At 42.3% G+C, this 26755-nt stretch overlaps 1 protein-coding gene across 1 annotated transcript in view; it reads left to right on the forward strand.

Annotated features, from left to right (window-relative positions):
- The first annotated feature begins 9583 nt into the window (after nucleotides 1-9583).
- The window catches only part of kirrel3l (kirre like nephrin family adhesion molecule 3, like), a 32936-nt gene continuing 15764 nt past the window's right edge, over nucleotides 9584-26755 (forward strand). The window contains exon 1 of the mRNA XM_079240996.1: nucleotides 9584-10062. Within this exon, the coding sequence (XP_079097122.1) occupies nucleotides 10023-10062 (40 nt within the window). The 5' untranslated portion in view covers nucleotides 9584-10022. The remainder of the gene's footprint in view (nucleotides 10063-26755) is intronic.

Raw genomic sequence — 26755 nt, forward strand, 5'->3', positions numbered from 1 at the left:
CTCGCTGCATCACCCATTCTGTTTCAGGATTCAAAAGCATCTATTTCTTCTTTGTGGCAACCATCAGCTGCACCAACGAAGAGAAAGACTGACAGCCGACCCGCCGAGGAGGTGTGCAGGCAAGTCGACCAGAACAATAACAAAACTGGAGTCAGAGCCAGAGAGGAGAAGACAGACCCTAATAATGGCCAGGCCGTGGCTTGACACGCTATGAAAAGTGACAGTGGACGAGTCATCCATTATTTATAGTGGTGCAGAGCTCAGTTATTTATTTTTTCAGCAGCATGAGCAGCAAGGGATCATGGCACAAAACAAGCAGCCAGTCGAGGCCTATTCATGTGATTGTCAGAAGACAGCGAGGCAAGCCTAGTGGAGAAGGAAGCTGTGACTGCAGTGGTGGAGCAGCATGGACGCTGCATCCAGGACAGAATTCATCCTGCTGACTCTGCCTTTCCCCCTATTATAATCTTGTCCTCTCCTTTGTGTGTCACACACACACATGTGGTCAGTGAAAATTGTGGATTCCCTCCGACAATGTGTCTGTTCACCATTAACTTGCCTTTCTCACGAAATGATGAGGTTGCTGCATCAGCGTCAGTAGAATAGAGGAATACAGTCGCATTCACCAGATTGTAATTGAGCTAATAGCATTAACACATTGGCAGTTTAATATGCTGCCAGCTTACAAAGTATTTTGTTTCATAACACCACTCCTCCCTTCCAATATGTGGAGACTCATCCTGGAATTGTCTCCAAATAATCATGAACTGTTGATAGAGCCAGCAATCAGCTGACATATTCATCAGTGAACGTCAGATTTGCTGATCTCAGTGTGAGACTACGGTGGCTAAATCTATGCGTATGGATTAGCAGATGAGTTCAATAGTTCTGTCCAGCCAACTAGATCGCTGTTGTTGTCTCAGATATTTATCATAGCTGAGTGGAGCGGTGTGTGTCTGGACATGGCTTAGTGCGGTGGAGATGCTGCGAACGCCATTGGGGTTTTTCTGGCACACAGGAGTGCGCCATGACATCAGGAACAGATGTTGCACATGGTGAGGCCCATCAAGGGACAACAACTCTGCATCGGTGCATGAATATTTTAGACAGCTTACCGCTGTACTTATCTATGAAGAGACAGTCAGGCTGACCAAGGACCCTGTCAGACTCGTCCTACAGTTTTAGGATATTTTCAAAACCTTATTAAAGAATTCACAAACAGAATGGAAAAAAAGATGTTGCTCATGCTTTCGTTCTGTAGCATATATATGAGATGACGACAAAACTACATTCATCTGAGCTCACATGCTAATATTTCAGCCAAAACTTTGGTCTCCAGCTGCCGTAATGCATATATGAAAAACTGAGGGCAGTGGTCACATTCCTGTAATCCACACCCTTTTCTAAGCACAGTTTGAACCAGAAGCCTCAACCTCTCCTTGACCCCTGAAGAAAAGAATCCCTCAAGCTGATCCCCGGAGAGACTTTCATTACAGACAAAAACAGAATCCATGGGTGACCAGAGTCATATTCTGATATTAGGGCAGAGGACATAGATTTGATATGAGCCTGGAAATAGACCTATAGACTGCAGAGCGAGCCCCAGGTCCGTGTTAGGCTTTAATGGCTCTCCCCCTGCTCGTCAATCACACATAAAGAAAATGCTTAATTGCAAATTTCAAACCAGTGCAGTGGACTGACGTCACATTATTGGAATGGGATAGAGGAGACAGGTTTTGAATTGCTCACGAGCGGGGCAGACGGATACCACTGCCTAGCAAAGGTATATGTCCTTATGAGTTATGAGAGTGCAGCGGCATTTAGAGTTATGGTTGACACAGATCAGCCTTATATTCAATATCACAATTACAGTAAAAGCTAGTGTAATGTTTCTCATATGGATGGTAGTATAAACCTTAGACTCCACCTTAGTGGCTGAAACACTGCAATATAGTGTTTAGAGCAGGATGGTAGCCAGTATAACAGAATATTACAAATCCCAAGACTCCATTAAGGAAAATGATTAGCGTGTGGTTTAAACACAAAACAGGATTATTTAATATCCTCGCATGAAATGTGCTAGAGGGATGGTGGTAGTGGGTGGTGGGCAGGAGGAGATGTTTTTTCAATAAACTCTTAAATAGACATTTTAGGTGAAAATGGAATAAATTGCAGTCGGGAAGTGTCTTAAAAGTAGCAAGTAGGAAATTATAAAATGCATAGAAAGCTAGGAGAAGAAGAATAACATGCACAAAAAAACTGAGAAACTTCATTGCATCTAAACCAGAAGGTTTGGAACACAAACTACCCGAGTACCCAGAGAGAACCCTCGCATACATAGGGAGAACATGCAGACTCCACGCAGTAGCATTCATACGACGTTCAGTACTGTCTGTTTTGAAGAAATAAAAATAAAAATAAAAAAAAATGAGAAGAAAGTTTTAAAAACAGCCATTTGCCTTCTGCTTTTTTGCTACTTGCCCTCTTGTGCAGTTATTTTCTGCTCTGAGTTACCAGTCCAAATGAAATCTTAATGACATGATGAATCAACTAAAGAAAAAAGAAAAAGAAAAAAAATGCAACATCTCTGACAACAAAAGTTACAACACACTGAAAACACAAGAAAAACAGACTTGACCATAGCTTTTTATATCATATAAATATTCTATGATAATATAGCAGTGTTGACAGGTAGTCTAGCAACTGCTTTATTCTCCCAGAGTTGGATAATTTACTGTTACTTGCTATATAAAACAGCAAAGATGACTAATTTGTTGGTTCGCCTACAGTGGAAAAGGTCTGTTGTAACAGTTTTCATTTCAGTCACCTTTCACAAAAGTTCTATCAGCAGGTCAGTAGGATTTTCTAAGTGTTTTTTTTTTTTTTTTTTAATATATTTAATTTGTTTTAGCTTGTTTGTCAAGGGAGGTGAGGGTTGATGTCCTCCCTCACAGGATTTCACACAATGACATTAAGTAAGTTTCCATTTCACCTAGAATTGGCAAAACCTGTCTGTTTTTGAATATTGTCACTATCCTACTTTTGTCTTACTTTATATTGTTTTGCAAATACTGTGACTTTAGCAGCTTAGACACACCTTTCTTTTCTGTCTCTCTTTTTCCTCCTTTCATTTCATCTTTTTTTTCCTCTTTCCCTGCCAGGTCCAGCTCGGCCATATCAAGACTGACGATGATTGCAAAATTCATTCATTCATTCATTTTCCGAACCGCTTATTCCAATTCAGGGTCGCGGGGAAGCTGGAGCCTATCCCAGTCGGCTTTGGGTGACAGGCAGGGTACACCCTGGACAGCTCGCCAGTCCATCGCAGGGCCACACACAGAGAGACGAACAACCACACTCACGCTCACACTCACTCCTAGGGGCAATTTAGAGTGACCAATTAACCTATCATGCATGTCTTTGGATGGTGGGAGGAAGCCGGAGTACCCGGAGAGAACCCACGCATACACGGGGAGAACATGCAAACTCCACACAGAAAGGCCACTGACCAAACCAGCGACCTTCTTGCTGTGAGGCCACAGTGCTAACCACTGCGCCACCGTGCAGCCCTGATTGCAAAATGATAAAAGGAAAAAAAATAAATAAATAAATAAAATAAAATAATTATCATAATAATAAAAATATTCAGATTATCAAGGGCAGCTATATACATGAGATGTCTCCCTTGACAGAGCAAATCTGTCTGGCAAAAATATGGCACGCAGATTGCTGTTCTGTATGCTGAGATGCTGCACAGGACAGGTTAAAAAAAAAAAAAAAAAAAAAAAAAAAAAGAATTGACAAAACCTAAGCATCACAGTAACAATACACCAATGGAAACACCTACAGATTGAAAAAATTCTCAGATATTGCTAAAAAGTTTTTACGCTTTCATAAGGGGGTTTTTCAGACATTTTGATATAGAAAAATATTGCAAAAGTGTAATAAAAACACTTATTGTATTCATGTGTGCCCGTACTTGACGTTGGGGGTCATGACCAGTTCATTTCCGGTAAAGATGGCGCGGTGTGGAACAAACAACAACAAATTTCAAAGTTTTAAACAAAAAAGGAAGACAGAAGGAAGAAAAGCTTCAAAAAGCTGTTCCAAAATAGCGGTACATGGCTACTTTGCATCAACCACAATTTTCGTAAAATCTCACTAGAATAACAAGATTTTACAAGACTTGAGGCTCATACGCTAAACACCGTTCAATGGAAACACAATCACAAATATTTTGTTGAAACTTACAAACACTGTTTTTATTTTGCGAAAAAATGTAATGGAAACGCAGTTATTAGCTATTAGCAGTACCTTGGTACCAAATACATGGATTACATGTTTGTAACTTATTGGCATCAATAACAAAACAGAATGATGTATCGTTCTGAACCTCATCACCCGACGGGACACTCCAACTTGTGCAAGATGTTGACATTTTAACATTAGTGGCTCTCTGTGGCTTTGGTAGAGGTAATAATGCACTTAAACAGCGAGGCGCCAGAGAGCACCACTCAGCTGTTTGCATTCAATTAGTGCATCACTAGATGGTGGCTGCGGCTTCAACACGGCACATTGATGTTGTAGTGTTAGATTACTGTCAGACCTATATTCAATCATTGCAACATGAATATATAATCATGCATTAAGTTAAAACCTGGAACAAAAGGTGAGCTAAACAAAGCTTATCAAGATATATTACACCAGTTAAAGTCACTGTTTGATCTATGCTTGGTTTGATTAAAAATAAAAAAATAAAAAGATGCAGGCTGGTAAGACCAATGTTACCTGAAAGCACACAGTGGACTTAAATTTCATCTCTCTTCTTACAACACACATCTTTGACCTTATCACAGAGGCAGCAGTGTCATCACCCCTGCATGCAGGAGAAGTTCACCTTTTCTCTGTTACCAAAATTTAACCTCAACTCACAGTGTCTGCAAGCACTGTGCAAAGATGTTGTGGTTATTTTACGTATTTCCATGAGGCCACATTTTTGAGAAATTGATGTCCATCTCTTTTATCAGATGAGCCAGCTGCGGCTCATGAGCAGAATTAGCATTTTCTCCAAAAACTACGCTGGGCTTTGCTACAACACTGGAGGGCTTTAAAAACAAAACTAAAACTGAATTCCTCAACTTCTATCTGAGGTTTTGTTTACTTTCTTTTGAAAGGAAAACATGTTTTTTTTTTTTCCTTTTCCCGTGTTATAATGAGGTTGAATTTATTCAGTTTAATATTCATTCAGAAAACACACACACACACACACACACACACACACACACACACACACACATGGTTTGAGTCAGTATGGATTCATATTTCCTCCACCTCAATGTTATCTATTTTAAACCAGACCAAACAGAAAGCAAGAGATTGTGATTCTAAGACCCAAAGTGCCTCTCACCATGACTGACATCTCTTTCTTAATTGACCCCCAGGTCAAACAGGGACTGGGATAATATTTTGTTAAATTATTCTCATTTCCCAGCGAATCACATTTCCATATATCTCTGCTTCATGCCTTATTTATCGTCCCCTTACAATTACCATGCAAACGATGTCTTAACTGTCACCCCTTTCTCCCTCTGAACAGTTTAGTAAATATCAAACCATATTTATTATTAATAAAGCCACAGCTGAAAACCCCCTTTTTATTTATAAATTATTCACACACTCAAAAGCTCGGGGAGTTTGGGCACCCTCCATTTGATGCTACTGAGGCCAATATAATTAAGACTACTGGCTCAAAAGGATGCTGGTGCATGCGTCATCTGTTTTGCCCTCATCTATCTGTCCATCTGTGTGAGCCATAGGAGATCATGCATTTCAATCCCAGCATCATGCCTAGTGACAGACTTTACACAATGGATGCTGATTTTATTATCACAGCACAACTGGTGAAGGCGCCCTGCTGCTTTACTGCTCACCCCAAACCCTGCCTTCAGTCACTCATTGACAGTTTCACACCCGCACATATGTTTATGTGTGTGTGAGTGATGACTGCTTCTTTTTGATCACCCTCTCGCACATTTAAGCGTCCATTTCCAGCTTAAACTGCAATCTGACATAAAAGCAAAACAACAAACAAGTATCTTTTTCTGCAAATTAACACACTTGAAAACACACACACACACACACACACACACACACACACACACACACACACACACACACACACACACAGAGACATGCTCATTTACCCATGTGCTCAGTCACACTAACCTGGGTTGGCTTCCCAGCTGTGCAAGCTGTTTCTTCCATCAACATGTGTTTACTGGCAGGGGACCCTTATGTTTGCATTACAGGGAGGCAATAAACAGGAAGGCCAGCCCAAGGGTTTGAAAACTACTGTTTGGGGGGGGGGACCCTTGTGAGGAGTGAACCCTAATCATCATGCGGTTCAGTGTTTAATTAAATTCAGTGTGAAATGTCAAGAAGAAAGCGTCTTTTTTTGCAGAGGCGCATGAGTATATGTGCGGTTAATGTTTTTTTTTTTTTCTGAAATCCACACATGCTTGAGCCCTCAGTGTCCAAGTCTACACCCTTTGATGAATTTTTCACAGTCGTATGAAGCTCTAACCACCTGGATGAGTTAGCAGGCACATGTGTGTGTGTGTGTGTGTGTGTGTGTGTGTGTGTGTGTGTGTGTGTGTGTGTGTGTGTGTGTGTGTGTGTGTGTGTGTATGTGAATGCAGGAGTTGTTAACATTAAATTATCCAGAGTCGTTGCTTGATACAATATACAAATGGAAGACTGATTAACCAGATGACTGCAAGGCCTATTATTTTGGCTAATCAATAGATCCTTGAATAAGTAATGAACAACATCAAAGAACAAGCCTACAAACAGCCACAGGCACATGATAGACTGCAGTGTTTTAATCTCTTATAAAAGCTCAAGCTTTTGTTAGAATATGATAATGATTTTGTTCTCTGTTCCTTTTAGTGCCCACTGCATGGCACTGAAATAGAATTAACTGAATAAACCAATTACGGACTTATCTTTTACAGCATTTGGACTTCGTTTTTATTTTGTACAATATCAAAAATGAAAAACATTTGCCAAGATGACTGAGACGGTCATGTGCGGCTTGTTAATGGCATACGTTTTCTTCTGAAGCTGAGTCAACAAAAGTTAATTACATTTATCGGTTAAAGCGGGGATATTGATAGGTTTCTTACCCATTAATTGTTGACTAATTACTTCATAAGTTTTAAGGTTTTTTTTAGTCAAATGATCATGATACATTGAGGCAAATTATAAATATGTGATTCTGTTCTAATCAAATTATTAAATTGTGGTGAACAGAAGGGAATGATTCAGATGTTATGAGTGACCCACGTTTGCCCAGAGAGAAAAGTTTTTCTGTAACTTTACTGGGAAGATGGAAGACTGCAGAACAAAGTGAAAATACAAGCAATTATAAATTACATATCTTTGTTCATTAGTTTAAACTAATGGAATCACTCTAGATCAATAAAGCAGCAGTAGCAGAATAAACTGAATGGAAATCATTTAGATTAAAAAACTGAACATTTTGAGCTCATGGAATATATTAGGACGATTATGACGAAATGGTATAACTTTGTAAAGTAAGGTGCAAGATTTATGAGCCACCCATCATTTCTTTAGATATTACCTGACAAACAGAAATTAGGTAAAGAAATTTATTGAAATGTAAAAAAATAAATGGAAATTCCAAACTGAAAGCAGGAACAGTTTGTAGAATGGAAACAAGCTTGAAAGTCGGGGTTGGAACATCTTGAACACAAGTTTTCTTGGAAGTTGTTTAAGTAGTCTTCAGAAATAGTTCTCCAGCTTTCTTAAAGGATATAAGTTCTTCTTTGACTTCTGGCTGCCTCTTTTTGTTGCTCTCTGTCAAGATGATTCCACACACCTTCAATAAAGTTGAATTCTAGCCTCCGGGGAAGAATTATTCTTATAAGAACTTTTGCCACTGATTTTCAGTCCATTCTTCTGTAGTTTGGTATATCTCAGTTTGTTCTCCTTCCTTTTCTTAAAGAGACATTACGTAACTTTCTGACCTTAAAACTCCACGTTCCAAACTTTTTCGATAACACAGTGACATCTATCATGAGCATTTTTACATCCGTTGCTGCTCAGCAGCATCCCAAGGTAGAGAAACAGCATGATACAATTTTTACTTCCAGGACACGACGTGACGTTGCAGCAGTTTTGCTTCACTGTATAATATGGAACGGGCTGTTTTTAACATTCAATGTCGCTGATTCAGCAAAGAACCAGAAGAATATTGAAAGAGAGAAAGGAACAAAACAAGAGTTATTATAAAATCGTCTTTTGTTGATTGGAGAGAGCTAACAGGTCAAGTAGGATGCAAGATGGAGGCCGAATTAGACATCAATTCGTGATAATGGCAAAAGTTCTGTAGTGTGTCTTTAAGAATGGCTTCTCGACAGACACCCTTCCATTTGGACCGTGTCTAGTGAAGCTTCAGAGAACAGTAAATGGATCTAATAAATTTGGTCTATCTATTTGGTCCTGTTTCAGGTCATCATTTGTCCATTACTGGTCAGTCTCAGATTTTTTCAACAACAAGCTGCACTCTGCCCAGGGACATGCCAAGTTTCCAGCTCATAGCCTTTTGGGAATCAGCTTGTTGCTGATGTCAAGTCGTGTTACCTTTGTCAAAAATCAGTTAATGCAACACAAATATCAACAAATTGTGTTTTTATCATGTTGCTCATCGCAGTTTAAAACTGGTTCTTTATCTTTCACAGTATAGACACATCTCCAAATCACCTCTAGATTCAGATATATTAGTCTTGTGATATTGATGCGCCTACATCAGTGTTTGTGAAGTTAATGCAGACACACACACACACTCAAAAAAACATTTCTCTGACGGGTACAATGGTGCTTTTCACATCTTTCTGATCCAAATACCCTCAAGAAAAACTGAAAGACCTTCATAAAGCGACTGTTCAAGGCCACATTAAAAGATTACAGTCTGAGTCATTTGACGCAAACATGAAGAAATGAATTAGAAGAACTTTGCACGGTAAAGCTATAGTTTACCTGCACAATGCTGAAGCTGACTAGGTCTAGCTTCAAACAAAACAAAGCTAAAAGAAGGGAAAGAAACAAAAAAGAAAACATAATCCCCAGATCACAGCAGTTGTCTGTTATTTTCTTTCCAAACAGTCCCACCTTCATCATCATATTCAGCAGATTACAAGAAATCAAATATCCTCCCGCCCTAAAATGTTAAGACAGTCATTTAAGTGAGATTTACTGTTTAAAGCATCCTCCTTGCTCAGCCAATCCCAGCCCCCTGGGGGCGGGGGGCCGTTGCCCCCTCCCCAAGCAAGCATCTGAGGCAGGGGGGGGCTCCTCCGAGTCAGCCTCTGCCAGACTTGGTGAACCCCACCAACAGATGACTGTCAGTGCGCATTTCCAATTGGCAAGAGGGAGTGAGAAGTAAAACAAGGAGACTCACCGGGGAAGCGCGTGTGTGAGAGAGGAAGTAGTGAGAGTGAGTGAGCGTGTCTCAGTGGGAGCAGAGTGAGAGACTCCAGCGGAGGGGCGACAGGCAACTTCAGCGGGGTTATCACTGCGCACTGTGCTGGAAGACAGATCGCTTCCCAGCGCAGCATGCTCAGGCAGGGTGAAACCGTGGACGAACCTTGACAAAAAAAACAAACAAAAGAGCTATATATTCACTACTGGACTGCTAGAGAGCACAGAAAGAGGCAAAGGCTGCGGACCACAGAGACAGGGAGGTGACGCTGGAGAAGAAGCTGACACAGAAGGAAAGTTACCAGCTGTGGAGATGTTTTGTTAAATGAGACTTTTGTAAACTGCTTGGAGCATTCAGACTCGTCTCTCTAAGGTGGATGTTATTATTATAGACGAATCTCAGTGCGCTTGTGTGTCCGGTGATCCTGATCTTGGTGCCGCGGTGGACCCAACCTGCTCGGTCGCTTTGACGGAGCAAGAAGCTTTCCACGCTACACAGTCGGCGGCCAAGACTACTAAAAATGTATTCTCTATACCTCATCTTTTGCCTTATGACCACAGGTAAGAAGCATTTTTTTGTGTTTAGTTCATTATTCACCATGCAGGTCTTATTTTGCTGGAGAGGATGGATTGCGCTCCGTGCTGGCGCTGCGTCAAGCTGCTCGGTGCGCTGCTGGGAGGCAGCTGATCTGCTGCAATGCTACATCTCACTGCTGTTAATTGCAGCTACATGTTTAATTAGTATTTTTTTTAAGTGGTTTCGTCTGAGGGGTTTCCATTGTCTGTGAGGAGGAATAATGCCACGTGTATTTCAGGTTTGCAGTTGTTGTTTCTGCTTTTGTTAAAATACGGGATGTGAGTAGCGAGTTGTTTTAGTGGCGACTGTGGGCGCAGGGTTACGGTCTCTGGGTGCAAGTACTGAAAGTTTAACTTAGAAGTAATGGTAGGTGTTGAAGGAAAGGGATTGGAGAGAGGTTGGTGCGTCGTTCTGCGCTATTCACAGTTTTAAAAAAAAAAAAAAAAAAAAAAAAGAATAAAAACAACAAACGGGGAATGCGATACAGAGTGGAAAGTGGCTTGGAGAAAACATGAACGCGCCAGTGTGCTCCGCATCTTTCCCCTCAAGTTCTCCAGCAGTCTCCGCACTGATTTCCATTAACGGAACGCTCGGGGGAGTTTCCACTGAAACGGATCTGAAGTTTATTTCTATTCTTTAACAGAGAGAAAAAAGGTGCAGGCATGTTGACGAGGTCGCTCGTTTGTAATGCAACAATGCTGATGTGGAAGTGGTGTACAGAAGGAGGGGGCAGAGAGAGTAAAAGATGTGAGAGAACGTTTGTTTTTTTCTTGAAACAGGCAGACACAACGCAGACTTCGTAGTTTGCTTACAAATCTTTTATGGCAAAAGGCATGCGTGTGATTTACAACACCCTGCAAAAATGACACAAATTCACGCCTTCTGGGAAGTAATAAAACTGTGTTTTTGTAGCTTTTTTGCTTGTTTTATTGCATGATCTGTGTGTCACTGTGTGAAGCTAATTATCAAGGCAAATAAACAGCAGACTTATTTAAGAATGATATGGGAAAATGTAAAAACTATTTACAAGAACAGCCTTTTTTTTTAATTCTCATACGAAAACAAAATGCTTTAGCAATTAACATGTTGACTCCCTGGTGTTTTTTCAGTGTGACTATGTATAGTGTCAACAGTTTGGGAGAAAATAATTCAGTTTAAATATTAGTGAACACACAGCAGCATGGCACTGATCTCCTCTTGGAGGGACAAGCGATAGAATAATAAAATCAAAATCCCTTGGGCTCTTTGTGTCTTTCCCCAAACCACGATGCAGTGTTTGTCACTTCTTTCGTAAATCACAGTTTCACCACTTTGCACATGGCCAAGTGTGCTCGAATAGCCATTTTCTGTGCATACATCTTCACCTCCAGCCATGGTTCCACATGGTTTTGTCATTATTCAAAGCTCGGGGGAGGGATATGAGACCAGTAAACCTCAGCTCCCAGACAGACTCGCAACAGCTGGATGGGAAGAAGCTGCAGCCAGGCAGTGGCATATATCCTCCCCCCTGCCGACCTCAACCCCAATGCACATATGACACACAGCTCCACACACTCTCCCTCTCTCCCACAAATACACACAAATAATGAAAATGGTAACAGCTGTCCTAATGAGAACCTAGGAGACCCTAGACCTCATTTACAGTGTCACTCTTTTATAGTCACAGATGCTCAAACATGGTGGATTCAGAAATGCATTTGTAGTATCAAAATTTGACCACAACTCATGGCTTCTCTTTGAAATTTATGTATGGCATACATTTGTATGAATGTAGTCTTCCACAACAGAGATAATTTACTTTCTCAGAGGACTCCCAGAGGAATTGGATTCTACACTGCATCAGTATTCTGAGTAATCTTCACTGAGCTCTTTGGAACCTTTTGCTGAGGGTCGCCTGTGCCTCATTGGGCCAAGTTCAAAGGCTGTGAGCTGAGATTACAAGTTTCTCTCCATTCCTCTTAAGTTGTGTCACCACTCCTGTTTCGCTATAGAGAAACGCTGGGGAAATTTTCCACCTTGCTTCTTCTTACAGCTCTTTTGCCTGGTTACAAAACGTGCAGCCGTGAAACACGAGGACATGAGAGCGAATCTGCTTAATGGTCCGGAGGCAAAAAAGCACGAGTTTCACCGAAGGTTGTGAAAGCCCCCGCTCACAATCATACCTCACGCAGGCTCACATAGACTCAAACACTGAACTGAAATAAAGCGGAGAAAGAGATGAACCCTGACAGAGTCCACTTTTCTCCACCCTGTCATCCATTCTTCTCCCATTACCAAAAAAAGATGAGTCTCTTCTTCATGGAGCACAGCTTTGCTTATGGACATAGAGACCGCAGGGCCCCAGAGGTTTGTTTTAAGGAGCTGTGCTTATTTTATGAACTGACGCTCTGCGCTCTTTGAATTCCTGTAGAGGGAGTCAGGATGGGCAGAGGAAAGCACAGTTTAACATCTGCTGGGAGGGGGCGGGGGAAAGATGCTCGGCAGGGATAAGACTTAGATGTGTCACCAGTGTCTTTGTGATTAAGCGAGTAAACAGAAGAAAAGTGCTGAGCATTGTTAACTTTTTCTTTTTTTTCCCCCATCTTGTTACTCTTGTCACGCAAAAGCGCACAATCTCACACAATTATGGCCATGCTCTCTTTCTCTTCCTTAACTTTTTCGTTTATAATCTGTCATGCCCAGTTCTTCTGTATGCCTCTAATGATAAACAAGATTGGAGATAAAGTAGAACGTTTGGAGGCATGATCCCCAGCCAGCAAAAGAAGGGTGTGAGATGTGAGGTGAATTATAGTGCAGACACAGCAGAATCCAAACACAGCTTACTCTTTAACACAAGTCTCTTGTATTATTAAGGAGACGCAGTCATGGCAAAGATATGGCTATTTTTTATCTGTTTAAATTTCTGTTAGAGCTCTAAAAAATGCTTTTCTTGTTAAGATGTTGCATTGCATTCTGCATCTGCATGTTTATGGCTCCATATGTTGCCACAAATTAAATGTCAAGATATTTGTTTCAGCAACAGCTGTAACCTGAAATATATCCTAGACCGAATGGTTAAAGGCTGATCTGTTAAATGTTTCTTGTAGGAAGATTTTAAATATGTGCTAATTACTCAGCTATGCAGATATTTACAAACGGTAACGAATGACCGAGCCTTATAGTAATAGTCTTTTTTTAACCTCATCCTGAAGATCTGTCATGCACATGTGGCATTGTCTTTCTGTCCCTTTTCATATCCTTCCCGCAGCCCCACCTCCCCCACTTTTACTGAAGAAGAAACTGGAAGGAAAGAGGAAACAATGGGCTAACGTGTCTCTAATCAGCTTTGCCATTCGGGTAAACACAGATAAAGAACTTGGCAGTGCGTCCTGAGGCGTTGTTATCAGCTGTTAGTAACTTAACTGGATGTGCGTGCTGGTACAGGCTCAGCACAGGAAGTCACAGTGGCCAGGTAGCAAACTGTTGATGGTACTCAGCCTCTTCCACTTCTATTTTTACCTCTGCCCATCCTCTTTTTGTCTTCACTCTCTCCTTGTGTCTGTCTCTGCACATCCTCACCTTGTCTTCCTCTGGGGCAGTCGGAGGATCCGGGGAGGAAATGAAAGAGAATAGGACAATGGAGGGCCATGTCAGCTTCCTGCTATTGCCTAGAGTCTTCTTCCCCAGCTAAAGCTCCTCAGGCTGTATCACCAACCTACAGACTGGTGGAGACAGCACAAAACTATTTACTCTTTTATTCTTCTGTGCAAACACAGTAATGGAAAGAATAGAGAGTGAGAGAAAGCGGGATTAGTTTGGTGCATGTCATTAAAACAGCCCCCCAAGGGAAGCAATCACATTAATACAGTGGCAGCTATTTTAAGAAAGACTTGCATTGCATTTATCTCTCCTTAAAATGCAATTGTCATCTCATTCTAGAGAGATGTATCGCTGCTTTTGAAGACCTCAAGAAATCAACGTAAAACAGAAAAAATTTGCAGACATACTCGACCACACATTCATTTTTATTTTCCAATCAATTCCTGCCCGGTATTACGCGAACGTCATATCTCCTACCGAGACACCGAAACCAACAGCAAATTGAAATTCATCTTATGTGTGGCTGCAATATCTGTTCCTGTGTTATCTTCACCAGCCGTGTTCCTTAACCTTGTATTAGATATAGCTCGGGATCCTGTCAGCTGAAAGGAGTGTCAAAGAAAAAAAAAAAGTTGTGTAAGGAATACCATCAGACAATATTTATTTAACACTAGATGCTGACCCCCTTCGCACATGCACGCACACACCCACACAGATGCACACACAACACCCAACCACCCCCTTTTGTTAGATTAGATTGTCAGTTGCTCTCATAATAAGAGCTGAAATATTGAGCTGTGCAACATCTTGTGGTATGTGCACATCATCTGTGGAATGACTCAAAAGGAGCATGCAGAAGCAACACCCTTAACATGCAAACAAACTCAGAGAGGTCAAGGACACATGCTGGAGCAGTGGATGATGAGCTGAAATGAGTGTCGGGCATCTTCAGGGCTATGTGCTTTTTCTGGAGCGATTAGTCAAAGTCCAACTGTCTAATTAATGATGCTCCAGCTCCCAGGACATGTCATCTTTCCTAACCAGCTACGGGAATTAAAAACACCTTCATATAAACAAGAGATCATCTGCTGGCTGTTCACTTGAATAGCTATGGAAGGGGTGCACACTCAAGTGGGGAAGGTGAGAAGACTCCAACTTTTTGTGCAGACCTCTTCTTTATGTTCTTCTCTTCATCTGTCTTTCTTGTTAGTTCAAACTGCCTGGAAGACTAGAGCTAATATTGTGTTAGAGACTCAAGTTTGAACTAAAATAGTGGCTTGGCTGTGGATCAGTTCGCTTTGTGTTGTTGCAGGAGGCTCTGCGAGGGGTTGGAGGAAATGTAGCCGTGTCTTTTGTTTCCATTTTTACTGTGGAGAGTTTTGGACAGGGCTCTGAAACTCACCCAGGGAGGTCTGTGAGAGAAAGCAGCCGATTTGCTATCAGCTGAGGGATGTCAGTCAAAGCTCATCGATTGAGCTTTTAACTGCAGCTCTCTTGATGGCAAAACCATGTTAATGCTATAGCTGTGTGGAGATGTGAGTAACGGCAAAGTGCGTGGGTGGCTGAGGTGGGGAGCCGTTGAGCTGGTGGGAGGGTAAGGTGTGTCTCCTCACTCCTGCTGTCTGTTTGGGCAGAGAAAGCTGATGCAAAGACAACAATGGGCTCCGCATGAGAACAAGGGGGGGAGGGAAAGAGAAAGAAAAAGAAGGCAGAGAGGTCAAAGGGATTTACTGCCAGGAGCCTAGCATTTCAGGTAATGGATATGCTTGTATTGGTGTAAAGCAAACCTGCTGTTTTTCTTCCAGCGCGACAGAGGTGAAAAAACAACAAAGGGATAACTGACTGCAAGTCTGAGGGGGATTAATGGAAAGTTGATATTTCAACACCTTAGGCTAAACATCAGATCTAGGATGTACACTTGGACAAGCACAGGGTGACTGCGTGCATGCCTGTGTCAGAGAGAGAAGGTGGATAAGAAAATGTAGAAGGGTTAGGTGAGAAAGGTGCGTTTCTGCTTCTGCCACATTCCTGTGAAGATGCTGCAGGGAGGGCATGAACACATGGCTAAGTGCTTCCCAAGCTGGCTGAGGTAAACCTAACACCCCTCCTGGAGGAAGCATCCCAACCATTGTTCCAGCACATTGCACCCATCTGACTGAGGCATCCTGGCGTTGTGCGGATCCCAGGGGGCTGGAAAGAGAACGAAGCCGAGGAGGAGAGGGACCAATTGTTCCCTGTTCAGACTATCCACAGATGGGGCTATGGCACAGGATGCTCGGTGTTTGCTTTAGAAAGTCCCAGGCGTTGGTGTACAAAATGCTCTGGGGGATAGTGGAGAGGAGCGGACCGCTGGAGACAACAGCAGTGAAAGGGAAAGATAGAGTAGAAAGAGAAAGAAAGGAGGAAAAAAAAAGGGACAGAAAAGAAGAGCTTGCTTAATATGATGTCAGTGTGAATATAGTGTCATTGCCAAGAAGGGAAGACAGATGATACAGCCATACAATGATAGGGTAGTTGGGCGAGAGAGAGTGCGCTCAATTCCTCCCCTTTTTCCAAACAGAGACATATAGAGCTGGAGATAATGGAGAAGGGTGGAAAAGTAAAGAGAGTGAGGGAGGGAGAGCAAAAAAAAGGAAGGGATGAGATGCAGGAAACCCAGGCTGCATCCATCATGTGGTTTGGTGCAGAAGCCATTTGTACCTATTGTTCTCCATAATTTGTTTTCTCAGAGCCTGCAACGGGAGGGGTGAAGGGGAGATACAAAGCTACGGCAGTCATTTATTTTTGCACTAATTACATAAGTGAGACAGCATAATTAGACGTATAGCTAAATAAACAAAAGGCTGAGAAAGAGATGCACAGAAGGAGATAGACAGGGAGGTGTGGATGAATTGAAATAGATGAGAAGCCCGGCCCTCTATTTCACATTCAAAGTGTGAGGGAACGCATTAAAAGGAGTAGAGGGGATGGAGAAGGATAAAGGGAAGGGAAAGGGATGCATAAAGGAGATGGAGAGGATAAGATGAGAGGGAGACAGAGAAAAGCCCTCTTCACAGGCTGCACTTTGAGGTGCAGCCCAATGCTCCTGGAATAGTCACCTCAGTTAATACACCTGCTCAGCAGGAGGGAAACCAGACATATAAGGAGATGTTGTACTGAAAGAGAGAAAAGGGCAAAAGAGAGGAGAGAAAGGAGAGACAGATCTCATCACGGTGCCTTCAGATCAAAGGCAGAGAGTGGCTACAGAGAGCTGGTTGTTGTGGCTTGTTTGGGAGGGTCTCTGTCTTTTGGGGGTCATGGGTTCATCTGGTCTGCTATTTTGTTCAGGCGGGATTACGCTTACAGCACATGCCAAACCCTTCACAAGGTGCATGCCCCGCAAATATTTTCTAGGAAGAATTTCACAGATGGAGAGTCGAAGAACAGATTATAGGATGTTGTCTGTTTTGTTGAAAACACTTCCTGACTAACTATGCTGTGCGAATAGCTGCTTTTCATGTGCTAATACAGTAATACTTCTGTTCAGGTTCCTGTGGAGGCAGTACTTGGGTGTGTTGAGCCTGTCACTGGTCTTTAAGGACTGTGGTACATGGAAAGATAAATAGGCCCTTAATGAAGCCACTCAATCACAGGCCAGTTAATACGGCTGACCAAAGATTGAGGGGCTTGTCAGGCCTGATTGGAGGCCTATTGAAGCTGGTCAAGAGAAGCTCTTGAGTTGTCACACTTTAGATTAGCCATTCACTGCAATATAGACTCCAGCTTTAACTACTTCTCTTTCTTCAAACAGTCCTCTGACACAGTATAGTGGCTCAAGTCAACTCCTTGATTGTTCTAGGAAGTTTTTTTTTTAAAGCCATTTCCAACTCAACCCTTTGTTGAACCCCTCAGGAACTCAAGCTGGGATACATTGTGTTGGCTGTGTGTGAGTCTGTATGTGTGTTCTTTTATTTTGTGGGTTAAGTTTTGTGCAAGCTGCCTTGAAGCATGTGACGTTTCTTAAAAAAAAAAGAAAGAACTGGGTGTATAACAAAACTGGCACAGACTAGCTTTTTTGGGGTTGAAAGAGAGGGTGCATGAGAGAAACCAATGGACCAATTCAACCTATTACAGCCATGACTGTTGCTGTAATGGTGTGGAAATGGACAGTGGTCATGTGGATCCCGTTTACACCTCCGGGCTTGAATCACAACTGAAGCTCTGATTCATTTCTTTCAAGCTTTGATTTAAAAAAAAAAAAAAAAAAGTATTCTGAGGGTTTCAAAGAGTCTCACATGATGGTGACAAGGGAAGAGATTTATTCCTTTTTGTGAAATACAGGGAACTTCTATTCTGGCAGGTTTGCCAAAGGACAAACAAAACACTGGGTTGCAATTTTCTTCAACAAATAATGACTCTGCGAGTCCTCTCTTTATCCAGCCATTGCCTTTTTGATCCCAGGTAATGTGTTACCAAGCATATATAGAATAGAATACCCATAACCTTAGTATGTGTATTCACACAGAAGTGTGAGAGTGTGTATTCACAATTGTATGGGTTTTTGTGTGTTCATGTGTGTTTTCACACCAATTAATGAATTGCTTTAAATGCTGGTGGAGGTGACGATGGCCTGTCTCCAGTGGGGCATTGCTTTTTTTCCCCCCTTTCTGTGTCAGCCTCAGCCCATGATGGTGTGGGCCCCTCTCTCACACTAACACATTAATGAGCCCAGTCTAATTAGCGGTTGCAGGTCTGTGCAGGGGGACCCCAGAAAATACATCACCATTGTGAGCTGGCCTAATCAAAGGACCACTCAAAGACGGAGGAACCACAGTTTGAGTGGGAAAGTTCACAAATACAGAAAGAGCTCACTTGGAATTAATTTGGATAAAGGTGCAAAAGTAGAGGAGTGGTTGAATTGTCTGATTTGTAACCACCAACGATCAGCTGTTCACTCCTTCCCCATTTAGCTCCCTCTCTCCCTCCGGTCGAGCTCCTCCTGAGAGCGATGCAGAAAAATGATTTTGCTCTCCTCCATCCTTTCTCTTCACTGCAGATAATTCAATCTGTATAATATAAAATAATCTCTCCCAATTTTTCAGCCTACTTTAACCTGATCGCTCAAACAGTTATTCCTCTGGGGGACGAGCCCTGTTCAGCCTTGTTAAGAAAGAAGAGGAGGAAAAAAGGAAGAGGCAGCCCAGTAAAGATCTCTAAGGGGTGCTCTGAAAAGTCTCTGTTTGCTATTCTCATGGGCCACATGTGAAGCGGGGGGCAAACTGTTTCAAAGAGAGAAGAAAAATTGAAGGATGGAAAGACACAGAGGGAAGACAAAAAAAAAAACATCAACAAAAAGAGAGAGTGGTGCAAATGGTGTGAGATGTGCTACTTGAGGTCTGGGGCTCTAAGTTATGTCCCACAGCACTTAACATGCCCATAGCCATCTCTCCTGGCAGTTAATTAGAATCCAATAAGGTTGCCGCCTGTTGGTCATTGTTCCTTAGGTGTGTTTACCCTTTCCAGAGGCTCCATTCGCTGCTTAATGTGCCGAGAAGCTAAATGTCAATAGGTCAGGCCAAGACTCTCGAGCCCAGAGACAGGGTAAAGGGGGAAAGAGAGAGGATCAAGAAGATGAAGGAAAGGGGTCATTTTTCTCTTTCCTTCAATATTGTTATTTGCCGTTCCATTCCGGTTGCCCTCCCACCCTCCCCCCACCCTCCTGCTCTTGCATCTCCTCTTCTCGTCTTTTCTTCTCACTTCTAATCCGTTCTCTTGATTGTTCTAAGCTGCTTTCAGCCAGCCTCTGGGAGGGTGGAGGAGGGGTTGGTGGTGGTTGGAGTCTGCTTTAATTAAGATTTAAAAGACGACTCACTCAAGAAGGGAGATTTAAGAGCAGGATGGACTAAGCAAAGTAAACGAGGAAAGGTAGGACAGATTGTAGATCGACCTCAGCAAATATCAGAAAATCGGTAAAGCGGGAAAGTTAAAAAGCTATTATTTACCACACACAGTCGCGCACATCTTACACACACACACACACACACACACACACACACAGTCAGACATTGACGCATTCGAATGGCAAAGCCAAATGGGAATTTTTCTTCATTTGTAATCATGCAGCACAATCTATATAGATTGATCTCAACTTCCTGTGATTCATACCATATCCTATGAGAGTGATATGGGATCAGTGGTAGCCAGCAGGCAAGCTGAGGGAGTTATCTCCACACTCTGTCTAATGATCGATCATCTCAGCAGATGGGCTTAAGAGCCTGTAACGCTTCACTTGTTTATCAGAGCTCCAAACCTGAGGCCTCTCAGTAGATGTGACCTGCAAAGTAAGTGCTGTTTTGCAGACATAGAGATATACTGCATGAAAGAAAACAGGGAGCTCAAGAGATACGTTTCAAAAGCTAAAGGTTTGCTTTTATCATTCATGTAGCATGACCAGACATGAGGATGGAAGCTATGCTCATCTCCCTCTGTTATGTGGTACTTTCTGAGTGCCGGTAATATTGTAGTGGACGCTCAGGACGTCCTCATTAAACACTTAACAGTCTTATCGCACCATGACAAAAGGAGATTACTCCACACAAATCCTGCCACCAAAGATAACACGCTGTTACCTCCCAGCTATGCCTTACTTTTACTTTTTAAATGGCATGTTACTGGCAAAGTGTGCGTTGATTGGTAAAACTGTCACATAGCATACATCTGCCCCTTTCGCAAACTGAACATTTTTCACTTGGAGTAAAAGACCCCTAAGAAAACAAAGCACACAATGAAGTGTTTAAGTTAATCAAGCTGCAGACTTTGGTGCAGCCGGTAAGGTGTTAAAGGCCGCGCAAGGGTCAAGAGCCCAACCCATGGCATTCTCTCCTATGATACATCCCAACACACAGCCACCATATGTCCAGGGTTTCACAGCTAATGAGTCAACCCACCCTCTGCGACAAAGACCTATTCACATCCAGTTGACTCGTAGGAAATCTGCAATGCCATGGTATGATTAGGGCAGAATGTAGCACTAGTCCAGCCAGTGGCCGTTTGGGAAAAACAATAAAGTAGAACGAACAGAGAAATAAAAGGCGCGTTAGGGAAAAGGGCGTGCAGACAAAGAAATTTATAGAGCACTTTGAGTGGATAAACGTAGGCATGATCTCGCCCTCAGCTTGCAACAGCTCCACCACTTGCCTCCGTCAAAGCCCCCTGAGACCCTCCCAGCACACTCTGTCTCCGTCACTCACAACTCTTAATAAGGCCAGCAGTAAACGGGGGGAAAAATATGCAGGGATGAAAGATCCTTCTCTTATGTTCTTGCTTTGAGGATGTGTTTCCGGTTGTCAGGGGAGGGTGGGGAAATACATTTTTATGGAGTAATGCTGCATTTTAATGGAAACAATAAACCCATCCGCTTATGAAATAATATTTTGTTCCCGTATCCTGTTATGTTGCTGCTCTGGGGACTTTTGACAGACAGAAAAAACCCCCACCTCCTCTAAGCCAAAGGTAAAGAAGAAACCCTTACTAAAGAAGAAAGTGTGCAGAGCTCCTGGGGGAGGGATATATCACACATATATTCTTTCACTGCAGCGATTAATATCTAGGAAAAAAGGTCAAACCTGACTTGAAACGGCCCAGTATATCACAGTTACATTTGGAGCTTGCGTTTCATACATCAATCCCTGCTGGGGTGTCCCATCAGTCCCATCAGCCTGGTCACACAGGAGAGGCCCACACTGCAGATTATCAAAGATTGATGGGGTGTCCTAGTTAAAGACAGGGGAGGAAAGAACTTTGCGTCACCCTCAGCTTTTTCAGAGGTGTTGATTGAGGGCGGTATGGCCTTTTGCAGCCCAGCGCAAACATCATCACTGCATCCCGCAAATGTTATGCCAGGCTTCATTAACGCATAACTGACAGACTTGACCCCAGGATTTGCAGGTAACTTGCAAATGCAGCATTCTGATACCAGTGGTCTCGCAAGAGATAGTGCTGGCTGAGTGAAATAGCTCAAGACCAAGATTTCATCTTCTTCCATCCACCTTCTTCTTCATCCATCCATAACAGCAGACAAAACAAACTGACAGAACAAACAGGCAGATTACCCCATATCCTTTTTTGCTCTAACACCCGACCTAAACATCTCTTACATTCACTGTTCACTGTCATCCTACTCATTTCTTGTTCGGGGTGCTTGCTTAATAATTAATTGATTAATTAGTTCTCTCATTAATCATTTATTCATTAATCATGGCCTGATTTTTCTGGAGGAAGCGGTGCAATCTGAAAAACCCTGACTTCACATTTCACTCTAATTATGTTCCTTTACTAATCAACGCTTAAGAAATGGAGTTTCAGGAAATTAGTTTTCCCCTTCCCCTCTTTTTCTCTGCACAAAGCAGGATGTATCGAGGTCAGCAGGTAACTTTCCCCTCCGTTCTTGCGCTCTGGAAGCTCGAAGTCATCAGTAATTTTCAAAGAATCTTTCAACTTGAAAACATTTGGACGGGATTTAAATTGTATGTAGTTTCAGCTTGGATGAGAAAAGAGCAGAAATTCTGCTGGCAGATTAAGAAGACACGTTGATTAATAAGTGGCAATTTGAAAGGTGTTTATGAAAGGAGAAGTGGCAGCATTGTGAATCACACACACATTGTTTCCACTGTATCCACAACCCTCCCAAGAGAGGAGGTCATTTGTTTAATCACTTGGGGTTATGGTCCCTGGATGGAGGGGTTCGAAGATGGGATAGTTCAGCGATATGTTCCATAGCGTGGAGTGAGCGCAAGAGGGTTATATTACAGGTGTTAATGTGCCTTTGTGTTCTGTTGGATGCAGAATTCACAGCACAAAGCTCAGCTGCTTTCTGCGAAGAGGCTCTTCAGGACAAAAAAAAGAATTATGCATCAAATTAAAGAGAGCTCCAATGAAATGGAGGCAAGTTGGGCATTAACCTCTAAGCTTTAAAAAGCACACATATTAAGCAACACTAATGAGACTCTCATCGAGCTAGCTGTGTTTTATATTCAAACACACACAAAAAGCACCGCTTTGACTTCAATGTGCCACTGCTGCCTGTGAATGAGGTTGTCTCTCTTACTCAACTCGCCAGTATCAAACACAGCATAAGCGAACAATGGCATAGATGGCCCTTTTACTCTAATGAGATGCATACATTTACAGCATTACCACCCTCATTAAAAAATAATAATAATAAAAAGGGGGGAAAAAAAGTATTAATTATGAAACGCGCTACTTCCTATCGTGTAGAGCCAAGGGGGTCTCCACTGGGCTCAATTAGGAAGAGCAGGCCGCAAATCCCCTGACTAAATTAATTGATACCCCAGAGCATGAGGCTTTGAGTCCCAGTACAGAATCTATGCTGAGAATTCCTTTGTTTTGGTTTTTTTTTTATTTCCAAAGCCTTTTAGAAAAAAGAATATTATCTCTTCATTGTTTTATGGGTTTTTAATTTATCATTTCTTAGTATATTTACTTGTTTTGTTTACATGTCATGTCTGCAACTGGGAATGTAAGTTTTTCTTCACTCTTGTTCCATCTTTCTCTGGCACATGTTGTGCCCCATTACTATTTTATCCATTGTGTCAGCTGATATACTAGTGCTATTCCAGAGCTTTTATAAAACCCAAGAAGTTAATGATTAAAAGCATAGTAAATTATACTGAAAGCTCTCTCATCCAAACACTGATGAAAGGGGGTGGGGGTTACAGGGGGCAGAGAGGGGGAAACTGGGAGAGAGACAGAAAGAAGAGGGAGGAGAGAAGCAAAGGGGACAGAACAGAGCTGGAACTGTGACACAGATCCAGCCAGCAGCTGTCGTGCAGTGAAAAGCACCAGGGGGTAAGCAGGAACGAAACGACAAGACTAGCTCAATCAACATCTTGTCAACACGGCTAGCTGATGTGTACAGACAATTTCATACCGCCACGCCGGCTCCCTCCCCTTTTCTCTCTGTTTTTTTATTTGGTTTTTTTGTTTCCTGCCAGCTAGCAAGTCACTTGCTATCTGTCTAAATAAAGTCAGCTCTTCGGCTATGGGGTTCAGAGGAAGAGTAAATGCTTAAAAGCCATGCTTCTCAGAGAGATGTTTCTGCCCACTAGAAACCCCGAAGAAATGGGGGACCACAACATGGAAGGGTGGTGCATGTATGTGTGCATGTGTGAGGCAAGTGTGAGAGCAGGATGGGAATAAGTGTGTCTATGGCACATTGTCAGGCACTGCAGCACAGCGACTGTGCAAATCATTCACATGCACTCACACAGAGACTATGTCACATCAGCACTCTTGCCCCCCACCTCCCCCAGACTCCTCTTTTTTTTTTTTTTCTTCCTGCCTCTCCTTGTGTGCATACCGCTTTATTACACGATCCTCTGCATCTGTTGTAGCAGCTACCCTGGGAGAAACTCTGTCGCTGTTCACCCATGCGATCAGCTTCACTGCTGCCCTGATCTGTGCAGCGCCCTGTCCCAGCGGGGAAAAGCCTCACGGTGACGGCCTTGGAGACAGACTGATTACAGCGTTCCATCAACACCCTCCCCTTTTTCACACTTGCACCCTTTCAATTCAAAGCTGACAAGAGCCCACTTTTTCCATTTTTACCCTGCCTCAGTTTTTCTGCTCTTTCTAACATATGGCTCTGTTTTTTCTTCTGCTCCCCTCTAACCTGCTTTCCTGAGTGTTGTGTTGACAAGCTGACACAAACCCCTGTGATTTTCACACCAGGGATGCAGAGAGGGAGAGAAAAGGACAGAAGATACAAGATGGGGAGGAAGAAGAAATGAGGAGAGAAAGTTCAAAGAAGAATCTGGCAAACGATGACAGCTGAAAAAATAGAATGATAAGAGGAAGGTGGCACGGAGAAAGCAAATCAACAATTAGTAACACTTTATATAACGCTCATGGGGGGTTGCTAGGCATTGATTTGACAAATCACGCCTCACTGACTAAACATATGAGTGATAAGCAGAGGAATGAGAGGATGATGTTGGATTGTATGGATGGTAGAGGGCACCCTCGGTGGGGGTGGTGGTGGTGGTGATGTTCGGGGTGGTAGTGGTGGTGGTGGTTGGGGGGGGGGGCTCCACTCTCTAAAAAGAGCTAAGTTCTGAGCCAAGATTTTCCACAATAGAATAAAGGCTGAAAGGAGAGGCTAGGAGGATTAAACTCCAGCAAAACAGCTCTTAAAAAGCTGTTAGACTGCAATTTGGGCACAAAAACGCAGAATGGGAGAAGTGAGAGTGGGTGGGTGGGAGTGCAGCTGGAATGCAGTGTGGGAGAGAAAGGATTGAACTGAGTCTGCATGGGCACTGTAAGAGATGAGACCATCTGCAAAGACACAAGCTGAAGCTCTTTGCAGTGGCCCAAGCCAAAGAGAAAAACAGAGGTTCTTACATGTTGCTCATGTGTTGGGTCGCTACTAGAGATGCTGGGTGGTATCTGTTATTACCCCTATTCAAGCTCACAGAAGTTCTGAAGAGTCACAGTAATGAGCTTATAGCCAGATCAAACATGAAATGGGTGCAGCGTCCCTTCTGGGACACTGGTTCACCTACTCAGCACTACTGTCTGCTTTGCATTCACACACATGCATTAGCGCTCACACAGGAAAAGGAAGACAAAAGCACCAGACTCAAAACAAAGGGATAATAATTCCATACAGAGAGAAATGGAGCTCCCATTTTCCAGCCCGATTTAGGAGTCTTATCTAGACAAGGCACAATGGATGGCATTTGGGGAGAGGGGTTGTTTATTCCAAGCTTGACACTTTTTTGCCAATTGCCTTGTTCTGCACTGTTTTTTTTCCTTGTCTGCTTTTCTTCATCATTTTCTCCCCTCTGCATCTTTTGTGAAAATAACATACAAGCTAGATTCTACGATGGCTATGGGTGCAAAAAATGCAAAAAGTTATCTACTGTATTTTTTTCCCCAGATATTTCACAATATTACTGCGAAGAGGAAATTGTCCTGTTGAGTTGTTAGGACATATATTAACCCCACATGAGTTGCCGTTCTCACACATTTGGATTTACAGAAACCTTTCAACTGTTTTGATCAAAAATTGTTCCTAAATCAATTATATGACAATGGTATCAAGGATCTTGCCCACAACTGGCTGATAAGCAATCAAGATAACAGAGATCAATCTGTACATATTAATAACATGGAGTCTGAGTAGCTAAAGGTAACAAGTGGGGTGCCTCAGGGTTCAGTACTTGGGCGATGGTTTAAATTGTTTAAAATTTATTTATGTTGGATTTCTACTAAAGTGGCTCTTATTTGTGAACTTTTATTTATTCATTTATTTATTTTTTGTAAAAGTGACTATGTAAAGGAGCATCCGGATAGACTGGACTTTAGGGGCGGTAGCTCAGGAGAAAGAGCAGTTGTCTGCCAACTGGTAAGTTGGGGGATTGATTCCAGGCTTCCCCTGACTAAAATGCCAGTGTCCTAGGGCAAGACACTGAACCCCAAGCTCCCCCCCGATGTGCCTATCGGGGTATGAGTGTGTTCAAATGGGTGAATGTGACAAGTAGTGTAAAGCACTTTGAGTGGTCTGCATGACTAGAAAAGCGCTATATAAGTACAAGTCCATTTACCATGAACTTTGGCTAATTAAAAACTGGCTTGATGCCAACAACTCATCTTTTCACTGTACTTGGAAATTTAGAAAAGTGAAAATTAATGACACTTCCATGGCAAGTTTTTGAAGAACCATTTATGGCAGATATTGTAAATATTATATCACTCAATAATTGTATCATACATCTAATGTTTGAAGTTTGGAGAAAAAGTTATAAAAACTAACACAAATTCAATAATTTAATCACAACAGAAAGTCATTAGAATATTAACCATTTAGTGAATTAGTAGATGACAGATTTATTTAAATAATGGAAAAAACTAAAAGCAAAAAAGTACCTTCCAATATCCAGAAGCACTTTAGAATGACACAAAATAAAAATAATGATTTAATTTTATTTGAAATGCAAAAAAAAAAAATCCTTTTCACTGTGTTTCTGTTACGGATATAACACTGGTGAATAAGACACTTTGAGGGGCCACATGACTGACTACAGTTTAAATGCTTTTATT

Source organism: Telmatherina bonti (genome assembly GCF_933228915.1).
Source record: "Telmatherina bonti genome assembly, chromosome: 5".
NCBI lineage: Eukaryota > Metazoa > Chordata > Actinopteri > Atheriniformes > Telmatherinidae > Telmatherina > Telmatherina bonti.